Source organism: Coregonus lavaretus, assembly GCF_964263955.1.
Source record: "Coregonus lavaretus genome assembly, contig: HAP1_SCAFFOLD_5677, whole genome shotgun sequence".
Lineage (NCBI taxonomy): Eukaryota > Metazoa > Chordata > Actinopteri > Salmoniformes > Salmonidae > Coregonus > Coregonus lavaretus.
Genome location: NW_028158459.1, coordinates 18244 through 35079, shown reverse-complemented (window position 1 = coordinate 35079; position 16836 = coordinate 18244). Strand labels below are relative to the sequence as shown.

At 47.2% G+C, this 16836-nt stretch overlaps 1 protein-coding gene across 1 annotated transcript; it reads right to left on the bottom strand.

The window, feature by feature from the left end:
• Positions 1 to 5418: 5418 nt before the first annotated feature.
• LOC311124005 (integrator complex subunit 15-like) lies at positions 5419 to 9636 on the bottom strand. Its single transcript, XM_084198228.1, has 5 exons — positions 9576 to 9636; positions 7477 to 7543; positions 7268 to 7375; positions 5897 to 6011; positions 5419 to 5678 (listed from the first exon to the last, which is right to left on the bottom strand). Exons 2-5 carry the CDS (start codon positions 7534 to 7536, stop codon positions 5449 to 5451), a joined length of 513 nt encoding a protein of 170 aa, XP_084054354.1. The 5' UTR covers positions 7537 to 7543; positions 9576 to 9636; the 3' UTR covers positions 5419 to 5448.
• Positions 9637 to 16836: the final 7200 nt, after the last annotated feature.

The following is a 16836-nucleotide window of genomic DNA, read 5'->3' as shown; positions in this document are numbered from 1 at the left end:
GCAGACGCTCTTATCCAGAGCGACTTACAGTTTGTGAGTGCATACATTATTTTTACATACTGGCCCCCCGCGGGAATCAAACCCACAACCCTGGCATTGCAAACACCATGCTCTACCAACTGGCTACATCAATACGGCTAGCCAGGTAATAGCAGGTCAATACGGCTAGCTAGGTAATAGCAGGTCAATACGGCTAGCTAGGTAATAGCAGGTCAATACGGCTAGCCAGGTAATAGCAGGTCAATACGGCTAGCCAGGTAATAACAGGTCAATACGGCTAGCCAGGTAATAACAGGTCAATACGGCTAGCCAGGTAATAGCAGGTCAATACGGCTAGCCAGGTAATAGCAGGTCAATACGGCTAGCCAGGTAATAGCAGGTCAATACGGCTAGCCGGGTAATAACAGGTCAATACGGCTAGCCAGGTAATAACAGGTCAATACGGCTAGCCAGGTAATAACAGGTCAATACGGCTAGCCAGGTAATAACAGGTCAATACGGCTAGCTAGGTAATAGCAGGTCAATACGGCTAGCCAGGTAATAGCAGGTCATAGCAGGTCAATACGGCTAGCCAGGTAATAGCAGGTCATAGCAGGTCAATACGGCTAGCCAGGTAATAGCAGGTCATAGCAGGTCAATACGGCTAGCCAGGTAATAGCAGGTCAATACGGCTAGCCAGGTAATAACAGGTCAATACGGCTAGCTAGGTAATAGCAGGTCAATACGGCTAGCCAGGTAATAACAGGTCAATACGGCTAGCCAGGTAATAACAGGTCAATACGGCTAGCTAGGTAATAGCAGGTCAATACGGCTAGCCAGGTAATAACAGGTCAATACGGCTAGCCAGGTAATAGCAGGTCATAGCAGGTCAATACGGCTAGCCAGGTAATAACAGGTCAATACGGCTAGCCAGGTAATAACAGGTCAATACGGCTAGCCAGGTAATAGCAGGTCATAGCAGGTCAATACGGCTAGCCAGGTAATAACAGGTCAATACGGCTAGCCAGGTAATAGCAGGTCAATACGGCTAGCCAGGTAATAGCAGGTCAATACGGCTAGCTAGGTAATAACAGGTCAATACGGCTAGCCAGGTAATAACAGGTCAATACGGCTAGCTAGGTAATAGCAGGTCAATACGGCTAGCCAGGTAATAACAGGTCAACACGGCTAGCCAGGTAATAACAGGTCAATACGGCTAGCCAGGTAATAGCAGGTCAATACGGCTAGCCAGGTAATAGCAGGTCAATACGGCTAGCCAGGTAATAGCAGGTCAATTCGGCTAGCCAGGTAATAACAGGTCAATACGGCTAGCCAGGTAATAACAGGTCAATACGGCTAGCCAGGTAATAGCAGGTCAATACGGCTAGCCAGGTAATAGCAGGTCAATACGGCTAGCCAGGTAATAGCAGGTCAATACGGCTAGCCAGGTAATAGCAGGTCAATTCGGCTAGCCAGGTAATAACAGGTCAATACGGCTAGCCAGGTAATAACAGGTCAATACGGCTAGCCAGGTAATAGCAGGTCAATACGGCTAGCTAGGTAATAGCAGGTCAATACGGCTAGCCAGGTAATAGCAGGTCAATACGGCTAGCCAGGTAATAGCAGGTCAATACGGCTAGCTAGGTAATAGCAGGTCAATACGGCTAGCTAGGTAATAGCAGGTCAATACGGCTAGCCAGGTAATAACAGGTCAATACGGCTAGCCAGGTAATAGCAGGTCAATACGGCTAGCTAGGTAATAGCAGGTCAATACGGCTAGCCAGGTAATAACAGGTCAATACGGCTAGCTAGGTAATAGCAGGTCAATACGGCTAGCCAGGTAATAGCAGGTCAATACGGTTAGCCAGGTAATAGCAGGTCAATACGGCTAGCTAGGTAAAAGCAGGTCAATACGGCTAGCTAGGTAATAGCAGGTCAATACGGTTAGCCAGGTAATAGCAGGTCAATACGGTTAGCCAGGTAATAGCAGGTCAATACGGCTAGCTAGGTAAAAGCAGGTCAATACGGCTAGCCAGGTAATAGCAGGTCAATACGGCTAGCTAGGTAAAAGCAGGTCAATACGGCTAGCTAGGTAATAGCAGGTCAATACGGCTAGCTAGGTAAAAGCAGGTCAATACGGCTAGCTAGGTAATAGCAGGTCAATACGGCTAGCTAGGTAAAAGCAGGTCAATACGGCTAGCTAGGTAATAGCAGGTCAATACGGCTAGCTAGGTAAAAGCAGGTCAATACGGCTAGCTAGGTAAAAGCAGGTCAATACGGCTAGCTAGGTAATAACAGGTCAATACGGCTAGCTAGGTAATAGCAGGTCATAGCAGGTCAATACGGCTAGCCAGGTAATAGCAGGTCAATACGGCTAGCTAGGTAATAACAGGTCAATACGGCTAGCCAGGTAAAAGCAGGTCAATACGGCTAGCTAGGTAAAAGCAGGTCAATACGGCTAGCTAGGTAATAACAGGTCAATACGGCTAGCTAGGTAATAGCAGGTCATAGCAGGTCAATACGGCTAGCCAGGTAATAGCAGGTCAATACGGCTAGCCAGGTAATAACAGGTCAATACGGCTAGCCAGGTAATAGCAGGTCAATACGGCTAGCCAGGTAATAACAGGTCAATACGGCTAGCTAGGTAATAGCAGGTCAATACGGCTAGCCAGGTAATAGCAGGTCAATACGGCTAGCTAGGTAATAGCAGGTCAATACGGCTAGCCAGGTAATAGCAGGTCAATACGGCTAGCTAGGTAAAAGCAGGTCAATACGGCTAGCCAGGTAATAACAGGTCAATACGGCTAGCCAGGTAATAGCAGGTCAATACGGCTAGCCAGGTAATAGCAGGTCATAGCAGGTCAATACGGCTAGCCAGGTAATAGCAGGTCAATACGGCTAGCTAGGTAATAGCAGGTCAATACGGCTAGCCAGGTAATAGCAGGTCAATACGGCTAGCCAGGTAATAGCAGGTCATAGCAGGTCAATACGGCCAGCCAGGTAATAGCAGGTCAATACGGCTAGCCAGGTAATAGCAGGTCATAGCAGGTCAATACGGCTAGCCAGGTAATAGCAGGTCAATACGGCTAGCTAGGTAATAGCAGGTCAATACGGCTAGCCAGGTAATAGCAGGTCAATACGGCTAGCCAGGTAATAGCAGGTCAATACGGCTAGTTAACAAGCTAACTTTCAGGGGATAAACTAGATGGCTATATCCAAAACAAATTGAATTGCTTTCCATCTATAGTGGTTATGACAGTAACGTTGCTTTCCATCTATAGTGGTTATGACAGTAACATTGCTTTCCATCTATAGTGGTTATGACAGTAACGTTAGTCTGACTGACAACTTTACCAGGACGAGGACTTGCCGATGTCAAGCTCTTTCTTCTGATGAAGCAAGCTAAATGACATGTAGCTAGCTAGCTAAGCAAACATGCCAAATGGATAGGCTACCCTCATGTATCTGAACCTACATGATCAATTGATGTTTACTGATCATGAAAAGCCTGCAGTTACTTTCTGTATAACTGATGATGGAGCTAAATGTGGAATAATCTGAAATGTGTAGTTCTGACTATGCTCTTCAAGGTGATGATATTAAAACCAAATAGTTAACATTTATTTAACAATCCCTTGAAAACAGCAAGCAGTTGTCAATGGTTTTAGCAGAGCTGAGGGTTCTCCTTGACCCCCAGCAGCCAAATCGAACACTCCGCACCGCATTATGATGTTTTATTGATAATAACCTATACCGAAAATTATGGAATTGAAATACAATTTGTTGGCACTGAAATCCCTCCATAGACTTGCCCTGTCCATGTTAAGTGAAGGTATCACTGAAATCCCTCCATAGACTTGCCCTGTCCATGTTAAGTGAAGGTACCACTGAAATCCCTCCATAGACTTGCCCTATCCATGTTAAGTGAAGGTGTGTGTTCTGAAATCCCTCCATAGACTTGCCCTGTCCATGTTAAGTGAAGGTACCACTGAAATCCCTCCATAGACTTGCCCTATCCATGTTAAGTGAAGGTGTGTGTTCTGAAATCCCTCCATAGACTTGCCCTGTCCATGTTAAGTGAAGGTACCACTGAAATCCCTCCATAGACTTGCCCTGTCCATGTTAAGTGAAGGTGTCACTGAAATCCCTCCATAGACTTGCCCTGTCCATGTTAAGTGAAGGTGTGTGTTCTGAAATCCCTCCATAGACTTGCCCTGTCCATGTTAAATGAAGGTGTGTGTTCTGAAATCCCTCCATAGACTTGCCCTGTCCATGTTAAGTGAAGGTGTGTGTTCTGAAATCCCTCCATAGACTTGCCCTGTCCATGTTAAGTGAAGGTACCACTGAAATCCCTCCATAGACTTGCCCTGTCCATGTTAAGTGAAGGTATCACTGAAATCCCTCCATAGACTTGCCCTGTCCATGTTAAGTGAAGGTACCACTGAAATCCCTCCATAGACTTGCCCTGTCCATGTTAAGTGAAGGTACCACTGAAATCCCTCCATAGACTTGCCCTGTCCATGTTAAGTGAAGGTACCACTGAAATCCCTCTATAGACTTGCCCTGTCCATGTTAAGTGAAGGTACCACTGAAATCCCTCCATAGACTTGCCCTGTCCATGTTAAGTGAAGGTATCACTGAAATCCCTCCATAGACTTGCCCTGTCCATGTTAAGTGAAGGTATCACTGAAATCCCTCCATAGACTTGCCCTGTCCATGTTAAGTGAAGGTGTGTGTTCTGAAATCCCTCCATAGACTTGCCCTGTCCATGTTAAGTGAAGGTATCACTGAAATCCCTCCATAGACTTGCCCTGTCCATGTTAAGTGAAGGTATCACTGAAATCCCTCCATAGACTTGCCCTGTCCATGTTAAGTGAAGGTATCACTGAAATCCCTCCATAGACTTGCCCTGTCCATGTTAAGTGAAGGTGTGTGTTCTGAAATCCCTCCATAGACTTGCCCTGTACATGTTAAGTGAAGGTATGTGTTCTGAAATCCCTCCATAGACTTGCCCTGTCCATGTTAAGTGAAGGTATGTGTTCTGAAATCCCTCCATAGACTTGCCCTGTCCATGTTAAGTGAAGGTGTGTGTTCTGAAATCCCTCCATAGACTTGCCCTGTCCATGTTAAGTGAAGGTACCACTGAAATCCCTCCATAGACTTGCCCTGTCCATGTTAAGTGAAGGTACCACTGAAATCCCTCCATAGACTTGCCCTGTCCATGTTAAGTGAAGGTATCACTGAAATCCCTCCATAGACTTGCCCTGTCCAAGTTAAGTGAAGGTACCACTGAAATCCCTCCATAGACTTGCCCTGTCCATGTTAAGTGAAGGTATCACTGAAATCCCTCCATAGACTTGCCCTGTCCATGTTAAGTGAAGGTATCACTGAAATCCCTCCATAGACTTGCCCTGTCCATGTTAAGTGAAGGTATCACTGAAATCCCTCCATAGACTTGCCCTGTCCATGTTAAGTGAAGGTATCACTGAAATCCCTCCATAGACTTGCCCTGTCCATGTTAAGTGAAGGTGTGTGTTCTGAAATCCCTCCATAGACTTGCCCTGTCCATGTTAAGTGAAGGTGTGTTCTAACCTGTAACCAGGTAGCAGCACACTGCAGGATGGGGACCCTGCCCACAGCGATCGCCATGGAGACTAGCTTGCCTAGCAACGCCATGCGACTCTCGTCAGCCTGGTTACCTTGGCGACAGAAGGAGAAGTAAAACACAGATTTAATAAAACTTGAACACAGAAGATACACTGAAGACAGACACACACACTGAACAAATACACACACTGAAGACACACACACACTGAACAAATACACACACTGAAGACACACACACACACTGAAGACAGACACACACACACTGAAGACACACAGACACTGAAGACACACACTGAAGACAGACCCACACCTTGTAGAGTGAACAGGGCAGAGAAGATGAGTTGTCTCACAGCGTCTCGACTCTGTTCCTGGAAACAGCTGCACATGATCTCCAACAGCTGCAGCTCCTGTAACGCACTCATCCTCTACACACACAACCAAACAGTTATGAAACCATGGAGACAGGGCATACAGGCAACCTAAAGAGTGTGTGGTATGAAACCATGGAGACAGGGCATAAAGGCAACCTAAAGAGTGTGTGGTATGAAACCATGGAGACAGGGCATAAAGGCAACCTAAAGAGTGTGTGGTATGAAACCATGGAGACAGGGCATAAAGGCAACCTAAAGAGTGTGTGGTATGAAACCATGGAGACAGGACATAAAGGCAACCTAAAGAGTGTGTGGTATGAAACCATGGAGACAGGACATAAAGGCAACCAAATAAGTGTGTGGTATGAAACCATGGAGACAGGGCATAAAGGCAACCTAAAGAGTGTGTGGTATGAAACCATGGAGACAGGGCATAAAGGCAACCTAAAGAGTGTGTGGTATGAAACCATGGAGACAGGGCATAAAGGCAACCTAAAGAGTGTGTGGTATGAAACCATGGAGACAGGGCATAAAGGCAACCTAAAGAGTGTGTGGTATGAAACCATGGAGACAGGGCATAAAGGCAACCTAAAGAGTGTGTGGTATGAAACCATGGAGACAGGGCATAAAGGCAACCTAAAGAGTGTGTGGTATGAAACCATGGAGACAGGGCATAAAGGCAACCTAAAGAGTGTGTGGTATGAAACCATGGAGACAGGGCATAAAGGCAACCTAAAGAGTGTGTGGTATGAAACCATGGAGACAGGGCATAAAGGCAACCTAAAGAGTGTGTGGTATGAAACCATGGAGACAGGGCATAAAGGCAACCTAAAGAGTGTGTGGTATGAAACCATGGAGACAGGGCATAAAGGCAACCTAAAGAGTGTGTGGTATGAAACCATGGAGACAGGGCATAAAGGCAACCTAAAGAGTGTGTGGTATGAAACCATGGAGACAGGGCATAAAGGCAACCTAAAGAGTGTGTGGTATGAAACCATGGAGACAGGGCATAAAGGCAACCTAAAGAGTGTGTGGTATGAAACCATGGAGACAGGGCATAAAGGCAACCTAAAGAGTGTGTGGTATGAAACCATGGAGACAGGGCATAAAGGCAACCTAAAGAGTGTGTGGTATGAAACCATGGAGACAGGGCATAAAGGCAACCTAAAGAGTGTGTGGTATGAAACCATGGAGACAGGGCATAAAGGCAACCTAAAGAGTGTGTGGTATGAAACCATGGAGACAGGGCATAAAGGCAACCTAAAGAGTGTGTGGTATGAAACCATGGAGACAGGGCATAAAGGTGGTACCCTGTGCAGTATAAACTCCTCCACCAGTTCCAGAGTGGGCGTGTCCACAGAGGGGGAGGGGCTATTCTGTACCTGCCCAGACAGGTAGATATCCAGATGGTACAGCACCTGAAACACACATTAATAACCAATAACTAGGCTACCTCCAACTAACCAATAATCATTCCAACACAATAGCAGACAGCTGAATAACCAGACGTGGTTGGAACCTCTTTAGCGGCGCTCAGGGCATCACGACGCAGCAACGACTGACGCATATCACTCATCATCAGGTCCCTGAAAAAACACATCAGAACACACTGTTACACACACAGTTAACGTTACACATCTAAACCCACACTCAACAGCATCTTCGCCAAACATGCCAGAATGATCAAACATAGCAAAGCCTAGCATTGATAAACTCGCTCTGGAACATGGCTTTAAAACTCCACTGGCTGAACCTGGCTAGCTAGCTATCTACTGTATCTGACTGCCATCACTCAGGGGAGCTGGTGCAGTGAACCAGAATCTGGCCTTACAGGACAAGTTGAACATGGCGGTTCTTCTTAATGCCCAGGAAGCAGCCATTCAACTTCCCATTGACCAGCTTTTCAAGCTTAATACTGAAGATACGGTCGGTAAACAACTATAGTCATTAATGCCATCCCAAAAAGGTCTAAATAAAAAGGCAGTCCAACCAATATACAGACTCCTGATGTTGTGTCCAAAAACTACAGTATTCTCTGCCTAGCAAGCGAACCATGGAAGGAGGCTAACGGTACCTAGTTAGCTGCTTAACAAGCGAACCATGGAAGGAGGCTAACGGTACCTAGTTAGCTGCTTAACAAGCAAACCATGGAAGGAGGCTAACGGTACCTAGTTAGCTGCTTAACAAGCGAACCATGGAAGGAGGCTAACGGTACCTAGTTAGCTGCTTAACAAGCGAACCATGGAAGGTGGCTAACGATACCTAGTTAGCTGCTTAACAAGCGAACCATGGAAGGAGGCTAACGGTACCTAGTTAGCTGCTTAACAAGCAAACCATGGAAGGAGGCTAACGGTACCTAGTTAGCTGCTTAACAAGCGAACCATGGAAGGAGGCTAACGGTACCTAGTTAGCTGCTTAACAAGCGAACCATGGAAGGAGGCTAACGGTACCTAGTTAGCTGCTTAACAAGCAAACCATGGAAGGAGGCTAACGGTACCTAGTTAGCTGCTTAACAAGCAAACCATGGAAGGAGGCTAACGGTACCTAGTTAGCTGCTTAACAAGCGAACCATGGAAGGTGGCTAACGTTACCTAGTTAGCTGCTTAACAAGCAAACCATGGAAGGAGGCTAACGGTACCTAGTTAGCTGCTTAACAAGCGAACCATGTAAGGAGGCTAACGGTACCTAGTTAGCTGCTTAACAAGCGAACCATGGAAGGAGGCTAACGGTACCTAGTTAGCTGCTTAACAAGCAAACCATGGAAGGAGGCTAACGGTACCTAGTTAGCTGCTTAACAAGCGAACCATGGAAGGAGGCTAACGGTAGCTGCTTAACAAGCAAACCATAGGAGGTTAACGTTAGCTAGCTAGCTAGCTGCTTAACAAGCAAACCATAGGAGGTTACTTTAGCTAGCTAGCTGCTTAACAAGCAAACCACAGGAGGTTACTTTAGCTAGCTAGCTGCTTAACAAGCAAACCATAGGTTAACGTTAGCTAGCTGCTTAACAAGCAAACCATATGAGGTTACTTTAGCTAGCTAGCTGCTTAACAAGCAAACCATAGGAGGTTACTTTAGCTAGCTAGCTGCTTAACAAGCAAACCATAGGTTAACGTTAGCTAGCTGCTTAACAAGCAAACCATATGAGGTTACTTTAGCTAGCTAGCTGCTTAACAAGCAAACCATAGGTTAACGTTAGCTAGCTGCTTAACAAGCAAACCATAGGAGGTTACTTTAGCTAGCTAGCTGCTTAACAAGCAAACCATAGGTTAACGTTAGCTAGCTGCTTAACAAGCAAACCATAGGAGGTTAACGTTAGCTAGCTAGCTGCTTAACAAGCTAACCATAGGAGATTAGTTTAGCTAGCTAGCTGCTTAACAAGCAAACCGTAGGAGGTTAACGTTAGCTAGCTAGCTGCTTAACAAGCAAACCATAGGAGGTTACTTTAGCTAGCTAGCTGCTTAACAAGCAAATCACGGAAAGAGGCTAGCTATGCTCGGTTTGTTTGTATCCCAGAAGCTAACTAACTAGCTAAGGTTGCTGTTGATTGCTATATTACAACGTAGCAAGGGTAGGTGTAACTACCCGAGTCACGCAGTTAATATATAAACGCTTTCTTACCTTGAAAGAGAGATATTTGAAAACAACAGAGTGCATGCGCCACTGTTTACACTTTCAACAACGGAAGCCCATGAAGTACAAGCAGCAAGCGGAGGAGAGCTGGACCCTGTCCCTAACCTAACCCTAACCCATCCAACCGATAAACCCCATGAGGAGAACTGGACCCTGTCCCTAACCTAACCCATCCAACCGATAAATTTTTATTTATTTTTATTTTTTGTCATTTAGCAGACGCTCTTATCCAGAGCGACTTACAGGAGCAATTAGGGTTAAGTGCCTTGCTCAAGGGCACATCGACAGATTTTTCACCTAGTCGGCTCGGGGATTAGAACCAGCGACCTTTCGGTTACTGGCACAACGCTCTTACCCACTAAGCTACCTGCCGATAAACCCCATGATGAGAACTGGACACTGTCCCTAACCCATCCAACCGATAAACCCCATGAGGAGAACTGGACCCTGTCCCTAACCTAACCCATCCAACCGATAAACCCCATGAGGAGAACTGGACCCTGTCCCTAACCCATCCAACCGATAAACCCCATGAGGAGAACTGGACCCTGTCCCTAACCTAACCCATCCAACCGATAAACCCCATGAGGAGAACTGGACCCTGTCCCTAACCCATCCATCCGATAAACCCCATGAGGAGAACTGGACCCTGTCCCTAACCCTAACCCATCCGATAAACCCCATGAGGAGAACTGGACCCTGTCCCTAACCCTAACCCATCCGATAAACCCCATGAGGAGAACTGGACCCTGTCCCTAACCCTAACCCATCCGATAAACCCCATGAGGAGAACTGGACCCTGTCCCTAACCCTAACCCATCCGATAAACCCCATGAGGAGAACTGGACCCTGTCCCTAACCCTAACCCATCCGATAAACCCCATGAGGAGAACTGGACCCTGTCTGTCACAACGCGTTTGTTTCAGTTCTTCTTCTTTGATGGCATTTATCGTCATCCAACGTTTGTTTCTGTTAGTTGGTACTGAACCATAAAACACACCGAGTATGATGACAGATAGTTCTACATTTAAATTACTTTACCTCTAGTGGAGACTAATATGCTGCTAGCTGCTTAACCAAATGGATATATGGGTTTATCGAAAATCAAATCAAATTTTATTGGTCCATACATATATTTAGCAGATGTTATTGCTGGTGTAGGGAAATACTTGTGTTCATAACTCCAACAGTGCAGTAGTATCTAACAATTCACAACAATACACACAAATAGTCTGAGGCCAGCGCTCTCCTCCTCTCTCTCCTCTCTGTTCATCTCCTCTCATATGTGAGAGCATCCTCTGCTAGGAATCAGCTCTCAGTTGTGAGGAATAAGGAGAGGAGACAAGGAGAGGAAGAAGGAGAGGAGACAAGGAGGGGAATAAGGAAAGGAGACAATGAGAGGAAAAGGGAGAGGAAATAAGGAGAGGAGAGAGGAGGGGAATAAGGAGAGGCGACAAGGAGGGGAATAAGGAGAGGAGACAATGAGAGGACGAAGGAGAGGAGAGAGGAGGGGAATAAGGAAAGGAGACAAGGAGAGGAAGAAGGAGAGGAGAGAGGAGGGGAATAAGGAAAGGAGACAAGGAGAGGAAGAAGGAGAGGGGACAAGCACATCAATAAGGAAAGGAGGCAAGTTCTCCCATGTTCAACCTTCCCAAGTTCTCCCATGTTCAACCTTCCCAAGTTCTCCCATGTTCAACCTTCCCAAGTTCTCCCATGTTCAACCTTCCCAAGTTCTCCCATGTTCAACCTTCCCAAGTTCTCCCATGTTCAACCTTCCCAAGTTTTCGCATGCCACACTGCTTCTCCGCACACTCCACTGGCTTCAAGTAGAAGCTCGCATGCAGATAAACCCCATCAGAACAGAAACAAACGTTGGATGCTGATAAATGCCATCGAAGAAGAAGAACTGAAACAAACGCGTTGTGACAGACAGGGTCCAGTTCTCCTCATGGGGTTTATCGGATGGGTTAGGTTAGGGACAGGGTCCAGTTCTCCTCATGGGGTTTATCGGATGGGTTAGGTTAGGGACAGGGTCCAGTTCTCCTCATGGGGTTTATCGGATGGGTTAGGGTTAGGGACAGGGTCCAGTTCTCCTCATGGGGTTTATCGGATGGGTTAGGGTTAGGGACAGGGTCCAGTTCTCCTCATGGGGTTTATCGGATGGGTTAGGGTTAGGGACAGGGTCCAGTTCTCCTCATGGGGTTTATCGGATGGGTTAGGGTTAGGGTTAGGGACAGGGTCCAGTTCTCCTCATGGGGTTTATCGGTTGGATGGGTTAGGTTAGGGACAGGGTCCAGTTCTCCTCATGGGGTTTATCGGTTGGGTTAGGGTTAGGGACAGGGTCCAGTTCTCCTCATGGGGTTTATCGGATGGGTTAGGTTAGGGACAGGGTCCAGTTCTCCTCATGGGGTTTATCGGATGGGTTAGGGTTAGGGACAGGGTCCAGTTCTCCTCCTGGGGTTTATCGGATGGGTTAGGGTTAGGGACAGGTTCCAGTTCTCCTCATGGGGTTTATCGGATGGGTTAGGGTTAGGGACAGGGTCCAGTTCTCCTCATGGGGTTTATCGGATGGGTTAGGGTTAGGGACAGGGTCCAGTTCTCCTCATGGGGTTTATCGGATGGGTTAGGGTTAGGGACAGGTTCCAGTTCTCCTCATGGGGTTTATCGGATGGGTTAGGTTAGGGACAGGGTCCAGTTCTCCTCATGGGGTTTATCGGATGGGTTAGGGTTAGGGACAGGGTCCAGTTCTCCTCATGGGGTTTATCGGTTGGATGGGTTAGGGACAGGGTCCAGTTCTCCTCATGGGGTTTATCGGATGGGTTAGGGTTAGGGACAGGGTCCAGTTCTCCTCATGGGGTTTATCGGATGGATGGGTTAGGGTTAGGTTAGGGACAGGGTCCAGTTCTCCTCATGGGGTTTATCGGTTGGATGGGTTAGGGACAGGGTCCAGTTCTCCTCATGGGGTTTATCGGTTGGATGGGTTAGGGTTAGGGACAGGGTCCAGTTCTCCTCATGGGGTTTATCGGATGGGTTAGGGTTAGGGACAGGGTCCAGTTCTCCTCATGGGGTTTATCGGATGGGTTAGGGTTAGGGACAGGGTCCAGTTCTCCTCATGGGGTTTATCGGATGGGTTAGGGTTAGGGACAGGGTCCAGTTCTCCTCATGGGGTTTATCGGATGGGTTAGGGTTAGGGACAGGGTCCAGTTCTCCTTATGGGGTTTATCGGTTGGATGGGTTAGGTTAGGGACAGGGTCCAGTTCTCCTCATGGGGTTTATTGGCATCCAACGTTTGTTTCTGTTCTGAAAGCTATTTATTGATGAAAATTTGACTTACTATTACTGTGATATGTGGTTGTCCCACCTAGCTACCTTCAGGCTGTTTCCAATTGGTTCATTCCTCCCCCCTCCTCTCCCCTGTAACTATTCCCCAGGTCTTCAGGCTGTTTCCAATTGGTTCATTCCTCCCCCCTCCTCTCCCCTGTAACTATTCCCCAGGTCATTGCTGTAAATGACAATGTGTTCTCAGTCAACTTACCTGGTAAAATTAGGGTTAAATAAAAAGCTATCTTAAGATGAATGCATTAAGTGTAAGTGGCTCTGGATAAGAGCATCTGCTAAATGACTAGCATGTAAATGTAGTAGACGCTTAATCCAGGCTCTGTCGTAGCTGGCCGCGACCGGGAGACCCATGGGGCGGCGCACAATTGGCCCAGCGTCGTCCAGGGTAGGGGAGGGAATTGCCGGCAGGGATGTAGCTCAGTTGGTAGAGCATGGTGTTTGCAACACCAGGGCTGTGGGTTCAATTCCCACGGGGGGTATAAAAAATAATGTATGCACTAACTGTAAGTCGCTCTGGATAAGAGCGTCTGCTAAATGACTAAAATGTAAATGTAAATGTAGTAAGTGGAGGAATAAGGAAATGAGGCAAGAAGAAGATTCTCCGGTACTTTTCTATACTTTTTAGCCAGTAGTTCTTAAAGTAGCGCCCACGAGCCAAAAGTGGTCCCCGAAAATTGCGTACGACATCACACATGTAGATATGTGCACCACTTCACTGCTCTCGCACTCTGGCTCTGCTGCGTGTGCATCTTGCTAGCTGTCACTCAAATGGCGAGGGGCTGAAGCTCATTGGCTAGAACTCAAATTGCTAGAGGGCTGGCAATTTTCCTATGTAGGGAAAATGGCGCAGCACAGCTTCCAGAAAAACAGTCGCTTTCAAACTAGGGATTTCATGGCTAATTGAGGTAAAACAGTAATTCTGCTACTAGATTATGCACGTATGAACTACACATTGAAACGTCCAGCCAAAAGAGGGAGGTTTAAATAATTCCCGCACATGTCTTTAAGATGCACCTGATGTGTATGAAACTGGTTTCTTAGGTCTGACAGCAGTGGAACTAGTATCCTAGGAACAGGGTTAGAAGTATCAGTGGAAGAAGGCCTGGGGGCGAGGCAGCTGCCCAGGGACTCCTTTCTCTCTCCTAGCGCCCAGGGACTCCTTTCTCTCTCCTAGCGCCCAGGGACTACTTTCTCTCTCCTGGGCTGTTGTTGTTTACAACTACTCAGTGGTGTGGTAAGGCTGCTGCCTAGGTTACCCTAACCCTGCTGCCTGGATGATGAGCCTGAGAAAATACTAAATATATTAATAAAGTATTACTGACGTAAATATACCTACTAAATATATTAATAAAGTATTACTAACGTAAATATACCTACTAAATATATTAATATATTAATAAAGTATTACTAACGTATATATACCTACTAAATATATTAATATATTAATAAAGTATTACTAATGTAAATATACTTACTAAATATATTAATATATTAATCAAGTATTACTAATGTATATATACCTACTAAATATATTAATATTTTACATTTACATTTAAGTCATTTAGCAGACGCTCTTATCTAGAGCGACTTACAAATTGGTGCATTCAACTTATGATAGCCAGTGGGACAACCACCTTTTATTTATATGGGGGGGTGGGGGAGGGAGGGGAAGAAGGATTACTGTTATACTATTCCAGGTATTCCTTAAAGAGGTAGGGTTTCAAGTGTCAATATATTAATAAAGTATTACTAATGTAAATAACTTACTAAATATATAAATATATTAATAAAGTATTACTAACGTAAATATATCTACTAAATATATAAATATATTAACAAAGTTATACATTTTTCCACAGTGAACATAAATTTATATATAAATATGTGATATAATATAATCCTCATTAATCCGTAGAGGGGCAGCATCACCAGTCAGAGAGATAGAAGGGGGAGGGTGGAAAGAGAGGGAGGGAGGGTGGAAGGGAGGGAGGGAGGGTGGAAGGGAGGGAGGGAGGGTGGGAGGGAGGGAGGAAGGGAGGGAGGGAGGGTGGAAAGAGAGGGAGGGTGGAAGGGAGGGAGGGAGGGTGGAAGGGAGGGTGGAAGGGAGGGAGGAAGGGAGGGAGGGAAGGAGGGTGGAAGGGAGGGAGGGAGGGTGGAAGGGAGGGAGGGAGGGTGGAAGGGAGGGAGGGAGGGAGGGAGGGAGGGTGGAAAGAGAGGGAGGGAGGGTGAAAGGGAGGGAGGGAGGGTGGAAGGGAGGGAGGGAGGGAGGGAGGGAGGGAGGGAGGGAGGGAGGGAGGGAGGGAGGGAGGGAGGGAGGGAGGGTGCTGGATACTAAGTGCTCTCGTGCAGCTCGGTTATTTTCTGCTCTTTACTGTCCCGCTGCTGCCTACTGCCTCAGTCTACTGAAAACAGACAGAGACATCTAGACAGCTCTTCTACTGAAAGAGGGAGAGAGAGAGAGATAAAGACAGAGACAGAGAGAGAGAGCTAGAGATAGAGAGAGAGAAAGAGAGAGAGAGAGAGAGAGAGAGACAGAGAGAGAGACGGAGAGAGAGACAGACAGAGAGAGACGGAGAGAGAGAGAGAGAGAGAGAGAGACAGAGAGAGAGACGGAGAGAGAGACAGACATAGAGAGACGGAGAGAGAGACGGAGAGAGAGACAGACAGAGAGACGGAGAGAGAGACAGAGAGAGAGAGAGAGAGAGACAGACAGAGAGACGGAGAGAGAGACGGAGAGAGAGAGAGAGGAGAGAGAGACGGAGAGAGAGACGGAGAGAGAGACAGAGAGAGAGAGAGAGGGAGAGAGAAGATGACCATCAACACGCTGACTAAAGGAGGAGCTCAGAGGGAGCAGCTGTATTGCCTCAGAAAGGTACCGTACCTAGACTAACCCCTAACCCCTACACACTAACCCCTAACCCCTACACACTACCCCTAACCCCTACACACTACCCCTACACACTAACCCCTAACCCCTACACACTACCCCTACACCCTAACCCCTACTCCCTAACCCTAACCCCTAACCCCTATCCCTTAAACCCTGTCCCTAACCCCTACTCCCTAACCCCTACTCCCTAACCCTAACCCCTAACCCCTATCCCTTAAACCTGTCCCTAACCCCTACTCCCTAACCCCTACTCCCTAACCCCAACTCCCTAACCCCTACTCCCTAACCCCTACTCCCTAACCCCTATCCCTTAAACCCTGTCCCTAACCCCTACTCCCTAACCCCTACTCCCTAACCCTAACCCCTAACCCCTATCCCTTAAACCCTGTCCCTAACCCCTACTCCCTAACCCCTACTCCCTAACCCTAACCCCTACTCCCTAACCCCTACTCCCTAACCCCTACTCCCTAACCCCTACTCCCTAACCCCTAACCCCTATCCCTTAAACCCTGTCCCTAACCCCTACTCCCTAACCCCTACTCCCTAACCCCTACTCCCTAACCCCTACTCCCTAACCCCTACTCCCTGTCCCTAACCCCTACTCCCTAACCCCTATCCCTTAAACCCTGTCCCTAACCCCTACTCCCTAACCCCTACTCCCTAACCCCTACTCCCTAACCCCTACTCCCTAACCACTACTCCCTAACCCTAACCCCTAACCCCTATCCCTTAAACCCTGTCCCTAACCCCTACTCCCTAACCCCTACTCCCTAACCCCTACTCCCTAACCCCTATCCCTTAAACCCTGTCCCTAACCCCTACTCCCTAACCCCTACTCCCTAACCCCTACTCCCTAACCCTAACCCCTAACCCCTACTCCTAACCCTATCCTTAAACCCTGTCCCTAACCCCTACTCCCTAACCCTAACCCTAACCCCTAACCCCTAACCCCTACTCCCTAACCCTAACCCCTAACCCCTATCCCTTAAACCTGTCCCTAACCCCTACTCCCTAACCCTA